Source organism: Anomaloglossus baeobatrachus, chromosome 9 (genome assembly GCF_048569485.1).
Source record: "Anomaloglossus baeobatrachus isolate aAnoBae1 chromosome 9, aAnoBae1.hap1, whole genome shotgun sequence".
Classification (NCBI taxonomy): domain Eukaryota; kingdom Metazoa; phylum Chordata; class Amphibia; order Anura; family Aromobatidae; genus Anomaloglossus; species Anomaloglossus baeobatrachus.
The window spans coordinates 148,230,311-148,239,932 of NC_134361.1; the positions used below are offsets into that span (position 1 = coordinate 148,230,311).

At 43.6% G+C, this 9,622-nt stretch overlaps 1 protein-coding gene across 1 annotated transcript in view; it reads right to left on the bottom strand.

The window, feature by feature from the left end:
• Nucleotides 1-9,622, bottom strand: part of TEX11 (testis expressed 11) — a 1,632,405-nt gene that overhangs the window by 1,071,119 nt on the left and 551,664 nt on the right. The window contains exon 10 of the mRNA XM_075324897.1: nucleotides 5,669-5,764. Within this exon, the coding sequence (XP_075181012.1) occupies nucleotides 5,669-5,764 (96 nt within the window). The remainder of the gene's footprint in view (nucleotides 1-5,668; nucleotides 5,765-9,622) is intronic.

The following is a 9,622-nucleotide window of genomic DNA, read 5'->3' on the forward strand; positions in this document are numbered from 1 at the left end:
AAGGGTGGTAGATCAGTTCCTGCCGTCACTGATAGGTCGCCATGTCAAGGTTCTGTCAGACAACCGGGCAACGGTAGAATATCTCAACCACCAGGGGGGTACTCGCTCCAGGCCACTCATGACCATTAGCTTATAGAACCACACAATCCACATATTGTAGCCAAATTATCAGGATAGCATCCTATAGATCAATTAAACCACTTGCATCCCCACAGGAATACTAATAAAGCTAATGAGTCCATTAAAATTCAAGTTTATTAGATACTTAATAAAAACATAATAACAATAGGCATAGTAGGGCAAAAGAGACAGCAAAATATAACTCTCCAGAACTGGGGAGGGTTGGGTGGAGAAAAGAACAGCAAATTCCAAGTGAAAAGGAGTACATTTCAGCCCACCATAGCCATGTGAGACGGAGAAAAGAACAGTCTATGGTAAAGAAGGTAATTACAAACAAGAGTAGCACCTATGAACAGAGGTCCTGTGATATTCTCATTACTTGTATATGATCTAGTGCAGGGGTCTCAAACTTAGCTGGGGGAATGGGCCGCATATAGAAAAAAAAAATTGAGGGGCCGCATTATTTGCAAGACAGTGACATTTTTAATGAATCCATTTTTTTTCTATAGATCTTTGGATCACTTTTTTAAACATGTTTTGCTTGTTTATTATAACAAAAGTGCACTTTTTTAAGTTTTTATAAATAAAAAAGCATTTTTAATGGCAAAAAAAGTAATGCTTTATTTTGAATATTTTTTTTACATTTTATTACCTTGTAATATTATTTTACAATTAGCAGCATCATATAGTAATCATAGCCAACATCTTGTAGTAATGTGCCCATGCTGCAGTAATGTCCCCATCCGTGTGCCCTGTACGAAGGTGCTCATCCTTGTGGTATTGTGCCCAGTAATATTCTGCTCATCCTTATGCTTTGTAGTATTGTGCCCATCCCTGTAGTATTGTGCTCTGTAGTATTGTGCCCATCCTTGTAGTATTGTGCTCATCCCTGTAGTATTGTGCCCTGTAGTGTTGTGGCCATTCTTGTGCTCATCCCTGTAGTATTGTGCCCTGTAGTGTTGTGGCCATTCTTGTGCTCATCCCTGTAGTATTGTGGCCAACCCTGGAGTATTGTGGCCAACCCTGGAGTATTGTGGCCAACCCTGCAGTATTCTGCTCATCCTTTAGTAATATGCAAAAAAAAATAAATTCTCCTCACCTTTCCTCCATTCCCTGCATGCCCACGATCAGTATTTAGAGTTTTTTTGATGCAGCATGTTTCAGCTGCGTCCAAAACCCTGCTATGCACAATACTAGCAGAGTGGAGGGATTTCTAAAAATCCCATGTCCACTGTACGGCCAGCAGTGAAAACGCATCTGCGGTGCAGTATTCAGAGGCTGCAGCATGTGAATTAATGCTGCAGAGTCGGAAGCGTCCTCCCTAGGCAGAACACAGCGAGGAGACCGTAGTGCTCCAAACCCTGATCGAGGGCACGGGCAGCTGTGGTCTTCTACGGAGGAGACTTGCAGCCCCCGCCAATCAGGACCCGCCGTGTCCAGGACGCAGCGGGTCCTGATCTTGAGCATGCACCTTACTTGCTTGTTGCGGCCCATGATGATAGCGCACCTATGCTGGGGGTCGGCACCGGCACGACTTTACTGCAATTGAATCCACTTGCGGTGCTGCGCAGAGGAAGTATGTCTGTACTATACCAATGTCCACTGCCTGCCAATCAGATGCAAGGAAATGAAGGCGCTGTATGACGTCACCTTCTTGCATCTGATTGTCCGGCAGTAGCCACTGAAATAGAGCAGACAGCTCCTCTCCGTGGCACCGCAAATGGATTTAATTGCAGTAAAGTTGTGCCGGCACCGACCCCCAGCATAGGGCCGCGATCGTCACGGGGTCTGCGGGCCGCAACGAGCGGCCTCAGGAGCCGCATGCGGCCCACAGGCCGCGTGTTTGAGTCTTCTGATCTAGTGCCTCAATCATGAGTTCATATAAAGCCAGGCTATAGTGACAAATCATAATAATCCCACAGGGATCAATTAGAGGATTTCTAATATAGAGTAAAGTTCAAAATGTTATACAAGTGTAAGGGGTGGATGGACCCCTTACAAGGAGGCGCAGTTTTCCCCCCCTGAAGACACCCCACGCTGGGGGTAGATAAAGCTGTTAATATTAATGTTAATGATAAATTGTGTTTTTACTGTATTAGTGGGTTTCCCTCCCTAGTGGCCTGGTGGGACGGCTGTCCCCATAGAAACAGTGCAGGAGAGAGGAGGAGCCGGCAGCTTAGGGGAGGGAGAGAGAGTGCTGTGGGGAAGAAAGTTTGAGTTTGAGGCAGTTGATTCCGGGACGGGGGAGCAAGAGCAACGGGGGCAGAGTGTGGGAGCTATGGTGGCAGCTAGCAAAAGAAAGGAGAAAGAAAGTGTCCTAGTCGGTGAAGCAGAGTTGTGTGGGTCAAATCTGTGGTAGCCGGAGCAGGAGCCCGGGTGAAGAAGACTAGAAGTAGCGGTCAAGGTCCCCTGAGAGGAGAAGACAGGAGCAGTTTTTCCCCTGCAGGAATTGTGATTGCGTGTTACAAGATTCGTGCATTGAGCCTGTTGTGAAACTATGTGCAATAAAATGCCGTTTGGTTCAACTGATGCCCGCCTGCAGAATCTTCCTGCGTCTGTCAACGTGCTTCCTTCATCCACACTCTGCCCCACAAAACAATCCCCTGTCCCAATAGTGACGGCGGGGCCGGGGGTTAGCCTGTCACGCAAAGGGGCCACGACTACAACCCCCGAGGCACCCCCGGCACCCTGTTACACAAGTAACAAGATTAAAAAAAAAACCCGACCTCCGTGACACAATATTGATCATATGATCCTCGCAGGTCCAGTATAGCAATGCACCTCCACTATAGTGGCAAAGTGACCAAATTGCCATCCCAGTCCAGGTAAATGACTGACACCAATTACCATAGCAAAAATGCATAACAATTGTTAGCGAATATCAAGGCACAAACCTGACCGACTTGATTTGTCCTTCACCAACATCACCTTTTGGAGACTGGTTGTGCAAACTTTAGTCCTTCCCTAAGTCATTATCTATGTAATTCTCTCATGGTGCCGTCATGGGTGCTGGAAAGATATGTAATTACTTGCCGGTAATGTGTTTTTTCTGAACCCATGACTATACCCTTACATCCCCCCTGCACTTAGGGGTTACCAGTATATTATTCGCTCCTATTTATGAGGAAGTTATGGTGGTGGGGTGTCTTAATGATGTTCCCTTTTTCGGAGGTCCTGTCATGCTCTGTAATCCAACTGATGCGGGGAGAGGTACTGCCCCTTTTAATCCTGGAGGTTTCCGGTCCTTGAAGGGTGGATCCCCTCTCTCATGGTGCCTGGGCTGCCCACTTCATTACAGATAGAATACCAGCTGCCTGCTTCTTCCCTAAATAGTGCATGCATAATTAGGAGGTGTGCTTTGGGTCATTGTCCTGTTGTAGGATGAAATTGGCTCCAATCAAGTGCTGTCCACAGGGTATGACGTTGCATAATGGAGTGGTAGCCTTCCTTATTCAAAATCCCTTTTACCTTGTACAAATCTCCCACTTTATCAGCACAAAAGCAACTCCAAACCATCACATTACCTCCACCATGCTTGACAGATGGAGTCAGGCACTCTTCCAGCATCTTTTCAGTTCTGCGTCTCACAAATGTTCTTCTGTGTGATCCAAACACCTCAAACTTCGATTCGTCTGTCCAAAACACTTTTTTTCCAATCTTCCTCTGTCCAATGTCTGTGTTCTTTTGCCCATATGAACCTTTTCCTATCCTGAGTTCCCCCCGGGGGAGGGGGCATTCAAAAAATTCTGTTACGCTCCTTTGTCGGGCCACTGCCTTGTTTATCATTCCCATGTGAATAAATGGATTTCCTGTTTTATTTTTCAAAATTCATTCATATTGCAAAATTCTGTTTTGATGTTTTTTCCCAATCATAATAGGATTTCAACAGGCAGAAAAGGAAATTTTATTGGATAGGAAAAGGTTCTTTTCCTTTTATTAGCAAGTCTCAGATATGGCTTTTTCTTTGGGATGCTGGCCCTCAGGGAAGAGTGGCAGTCGCCTCTTCACTGTAGACGTTGACACTGGCGTTTTCCGGGTACTATTTAATGAAGCTGCCAGTTGAGGACCTGTTCTGTTGATTTCTCAAACTAGAGACTAATGTCCTTGTCTTGTTGCTCAGTTGTGTAGCGGGGCCTCCCACTTCTTTCTACTCTGGTTAGAGCCTGTTTGGGCTCTCCTCTGAAGTGAGTAGTACACACCGTTGTAGGAAATCTTCATTTTTTGACAATTTCTCGCATGGAATAATCTTCATTTCTAAGAACAAGAATAGACTGTTGAGTTTCACATGAAAGTTCTCTTTTTCTGGCCATTTTGAGAGTTTAACGGAACCAACAAATGTAATGCTCCAGATTCTCAACTAGCTCAAAATAAGGTCAGTTTTATAGCTTCTCTAATCAGCAAAACTGTTTTCAGCTGTGCTAACATACTTGCACAAGGATTTTCAAGGGATTTCTAAACATCTATTAGCCTTCTAACAGCAAACACAATGTACTATTAAGCACACTGGAGTGGTGGTTGTTAGAAATGGGCCTCTATACACCTATGTAGATATTGCATTAAAAACCAGATATTTGAAGCTATAATAATCATATACCTGACATTCACTGCTAATGTTGTAGAAACAGCTACGGTATTCAAACCACTCCATTGGCATGCTGTAACATTACCGCAGATTTAGGGGGTAGACACCGATAGAAGAGGGCTCCTGTTCAAAAACAGCATGTGGACCCCTTGCAGTCCATTTGTGTCTGTGACACATTTTTGTAGGAAAAATTAAAATTGTCATTTTTTTCCCTTTTACATTGCTTTAGTTTGTGTAAAGCAACTAAAAGGTTTATCATCTTGGATGTGGTTTTGAGCAGTTTAAGGGGTGTATTTTTTTAGATTGTGTCACTTTTAGGTACTTTCTGTCACATATGAGTCTCAAAGTCACTTCAAATGTGATGTGGTCCCTAAAAAAAAAAATGGGTTTTGTAGATTTTGTTGAACAAAAACCCCAAAAGCTGCTTGCTGCTTTTGGAGGTGGAAGTGTGCACTTTTATGACTCTTGTCAATTAATAACTCATGTATTGTATATATCTTATCTGTTGCACCTTTTTCCATTTTTATGCAGGATGCAGCCAAGCTCTATACTGTTGGTTGGGTGAATTGGGATTCCTGTGCTGTGGGGTGCACTTATATAGTGCTGGGCACCCAGCCTGATCTTATAGTATGGACATCATCAATAGGCTGTGAGCCAGACACCGTACATCACACATCTGTATAACTGACTCCCTATGCAACCCTTTTCTGTGTGCATTTATAATACTAGGCAACAACCCACTCCATGAAAGGTAGGTTTGAGAGTGGCTGTTTCATTAGTATATTGCACCTGTGCTGCTCACGCCTTTATCATGGGGGATCAGCTGCATATTGTAGTACTTTGGGATTGTCATCTGGTATCGATAAGTAAAGTTGTCTTTTTTCTATGAGTTTTTTTAATTGCATTCTCAGAGCTCAGGAGAAGAAAGATAAAGATTACAAACACTTTTTTAAAAAGAAAAATTACCTCATTGGCTAGTTGAACGGCATTAAGTGCTTTGTCATGATATATTCTGCTGTCCCACTCCAGATACACTGTGGCAAGTAATCTAAGAACTTTGGCCTACAGAAAATTAAAATCATGTTTTTTCATTATACAGGAATGACAAAAGACAAATATACAATCATGAAGCTGCATGGAAAATGTAAGAATCACACCGCTATCCCAATGTTGTCACCACTTTGTCAAAAACATCACTTAATTTGTCAGGACATTACACAATTCACTACTTAAGCAAGCATTGTTGACCTTAGGGAGATCAACATATCCACTGCGGAGACACCATCACGTGTTTCTCAACGCAGTGATTCTAGAGCAACGCCCCCTGGGAAGTATGCAAATAAGAAAGCCGCGGAGACACCATCACGTGTTACTCAATGCTGCCAGGAAACTAGCCAGGTCTTTCACCGGGAAGGAACAACCACGGGTAAGGGCAGTCTCCAGTCAAGGAGACCACCTATACCAAACATGGTATCCATCCACAGACAGCCGTTTCGGGGTATTTGCCCCTCATCAGTGTGGAGTAGGAATCTGGCTAGTGGGGGCAATGTCTAGTAAAAGACTACTTAAGCAAGCATTGTTGACCTTAGGGAGATCAACATATCCACTGCGGAGACACCATCACGTGTTTCTCAACGCAGTGATTTTAGAGCAACGCCCCCTGGGAAGTATGCAAATAAGAAAGCCGCGGAGACACCATCACGTGTTTCTCAACGCTGCCAGGAAACTAGCCAGGTCATTCACCGGGAAGGAACAACCACGGGAAGAGCAGTCTCCAGTCAAGGAGACCACCTATACCAAACATGGTATAGGTGGTCTCCGCGGCTTTCTTATTTGCATACTTCCCAGGGGGTGTTGCTCTAGAATCACTGCGTTGAGAAACACGTGATGGTGTCTCCGCAGTGGATATGTTGATCTCCCTAAGGTCAACAATGCTTGCTTAAGTAGTCTTTTACTAGGCATTGCCCCCACTAGCCAGATTCCTACTCCACACTGATGAGGGGCAAATACCCCGAAACTGCTGTCTGTGGATGGATACCATGTTTTGTATAGGTGGTCTCCTTGACTGGAGACTGCCCTTCGCGTGGTTGTTCCTTCCCGGTGAAAGACCTGGCTAGTTTCCTGGCAGCGTTGAGAAACACGTGATGGTGTCTCCGCGGCTTTCTTATTTGCATACTTCCCAGGGGGCGTTGCTCTAGAATCACTGCGTTGAGAAACACGTGATGGTGTCTGCGCAGTGGATATGTTGATCTCCCTAAGGTCAACAATGCTTGCTTAAGTAGTCTTTTACTAGACATTGCCCCCACTAGCCAGATTCCTACTCCACACTGATGAGGGGCAAATACCCCGAAACGGCTGTCTGTGGATGGATACCATGTTTGGTATAGGTGGTCTCCTTGACTGGAGACTGCCCTTACCCGTGGTTGTTCCTTCCCGGTGAAAGACCTGGCTAGTTTCCTGGCAGCATTGAGAAACACGTGATGGTGTCTCCGCGGCTTTCTTAATTACACAATTCACTGGCGACTGATGGATGAGGCAACTGCTGCATTCGCTACTAGGCTGTTTACTAGGCGCTTTCACAGTGAATGTATAGTATATACACATCTGGTATCAACACATGGAATATACCGTATATATACTTCAGTATGGTCACTGCTAAGCTCCGCAATAACCCAAGAGAAACTAGCTTGCCTCCACCAATTGTTTATGCAGGCCGAATGGGCACATTACTTGTAATGTATCGCCTCATAAGGCTTCAGTGATTAGTTTATAGAGCAAGAGAAACAAAGCTATATATATAAGCTATATACATTCTGAATGAATATATATATATATAGATAGATAGATAGATACAAAGCTATATATATTACAGTTAGGTCCAGAAATATTTGGACAGTGACACAAGTTTTGTTATTTTAGCTGTTTACAAAAACATGTTCAGAAATACAATTATATATATAATATGGGCTGAAAGTGCACACTCCCAGCTGCAATATGAGAGTTTTCACATCCAAATCGGAGAAAGGGTTTAGGAATCATAGCTCTGTAATGCATAGCCTCCTCTTTTTAAAGGGACCAAAAGTAATTGGACAAGGGACTCTAAGGGCTGCAATTAACTCTGAAGGAGTCTCCCTCGTGAACCTGTAATCAATGAAGTAGTTAAAAGGTCTGGGGTTGATTACAGGTGTGTGGTTTTGCATTTGGAAGCTGTTGCTGTGACCAGACAACATGCGGTCTAAGGAACTCCCAATTGAGGTGAAGTAGAACATCCTGAGGCTGAAAAAAAAGAAAAAATCCATCAGAGAAATAGCAGACATGCTTGGAGTAGCAAAATCAACAGTCGGGTACATTCTGAGAAAAAAGGAATTGACTGGTGAGCTTGGGAACTCAAAAAGGCCTGGGCGTCCACGGATGACAACAGTGATGGATGATCGCCGCATACTTTCTTTGGTGAAGAAGAACCCGTTCACAACATCAACTGAAGTCCAGAACACTCTCAGTGAAGTAGGTGTATCTGTCTCTAAGTCAACAGTAAAGAGAAGACTCCATGAAAGTAAATACAAAGGGTTCACATCTAGATGCAAACCATTCATCAATTCCAAAAATAGACAGGCCAGAGTTAAATTTGCTGAAAAACACCTCATGAAGCCAGCTCAGTTCTGGAAAAGTATTCTATGGACAGATGAGACAAAGATCAACCTGTACCAGAATGATGGGAAGAAAAAGTTTGGAGAAGAAAGGGAACGGCACATGATCCAAGGCACACCACATCCTCTGTAAAACATGGTGGAGGCAACGTGATGGCATGGGCATGCATGGCTTTCAATGGCACTGGGTCACTTGTGTTTATTGATGACATAACAGCAGACAAGAGTAGCCGGATGAATTCTGAAGTGTACCGGGATATACTTTCAGCCCAGATTCAGCCAAATGCCGCAAAGTTGATCGGACGGCGCTTCATAGTACAGATGGACAATGACCCCAAGCATACAGCCAAAGCTACCCAGGAGTTGATGAGTGCAAAAAAGTGGAACATTTTGCAATGGCCAAGTCAATCACCAGATCTTAACCCAATTGAGCATGCATTTCACTTGCTCAAATCCAGACTTAAGACGGAAAGACCCACAAACAAGAAAGACCTGAAGGCTGCGGCTGTAAAGGCCTGGAAAAGCATTAAGAAGCAGGAAACCCAGCCTTTGGTGATGTCCATGGGTTCCAGACTTAAGGCAGTGATTACCTCCAAAGGATTTGCAACAAAATATTGAAAATAAAAATATTTTGTTTGGGTTTGGTTTATTTGTCCTATTACTTTTGACCTCCTAAAATGTGGAGTGTTTGTAAAGAAATGTGTACAATTCCTACAATTTCTATCAGATATTTTTGTTCAAACCTTCAAATTAAACGTTACAATCTGCACTTGAATTCTGTTGTAGAGGTTTCATTTCAAATCCAATGTGGTGGCATGCAGAGCCCAACTCGCGAAAATTGTGTCACTGTCCAAATATTTCTGGACCTAACTGTATATACACAGTTCTGTGCAAATTAAGTGGAACAGCATTTTTTAAGTAAAATCGTACGTTGGCTACCAGTCAGTGATTCAAACAAGTTTTAACTGCTTTGAACAGGTAAGTGTACAACTTTGAGTAACAAAATGTGGTTTGACTGGTTTTAGTCAGAAAATAACAGCTAGCTGCCCCCTCAGCTTCAGTTTCATATATTGATATTAGCGATTCGACTGTATGACGCAGGCTTCTGGAAATTGGTCGTAGGGCAACAAAGCCAGTAAAGAAACTTCTGACATCTCCAATGAAGGCAAAACTACTCGCATGGGCAAAAAAAATATGCATCTTGGAAAACTAGCCAGTGGAAAAAGGTAATTTTCAGTGATGAAACCCATCTTTTCTTTCAAGGGTACAGAGC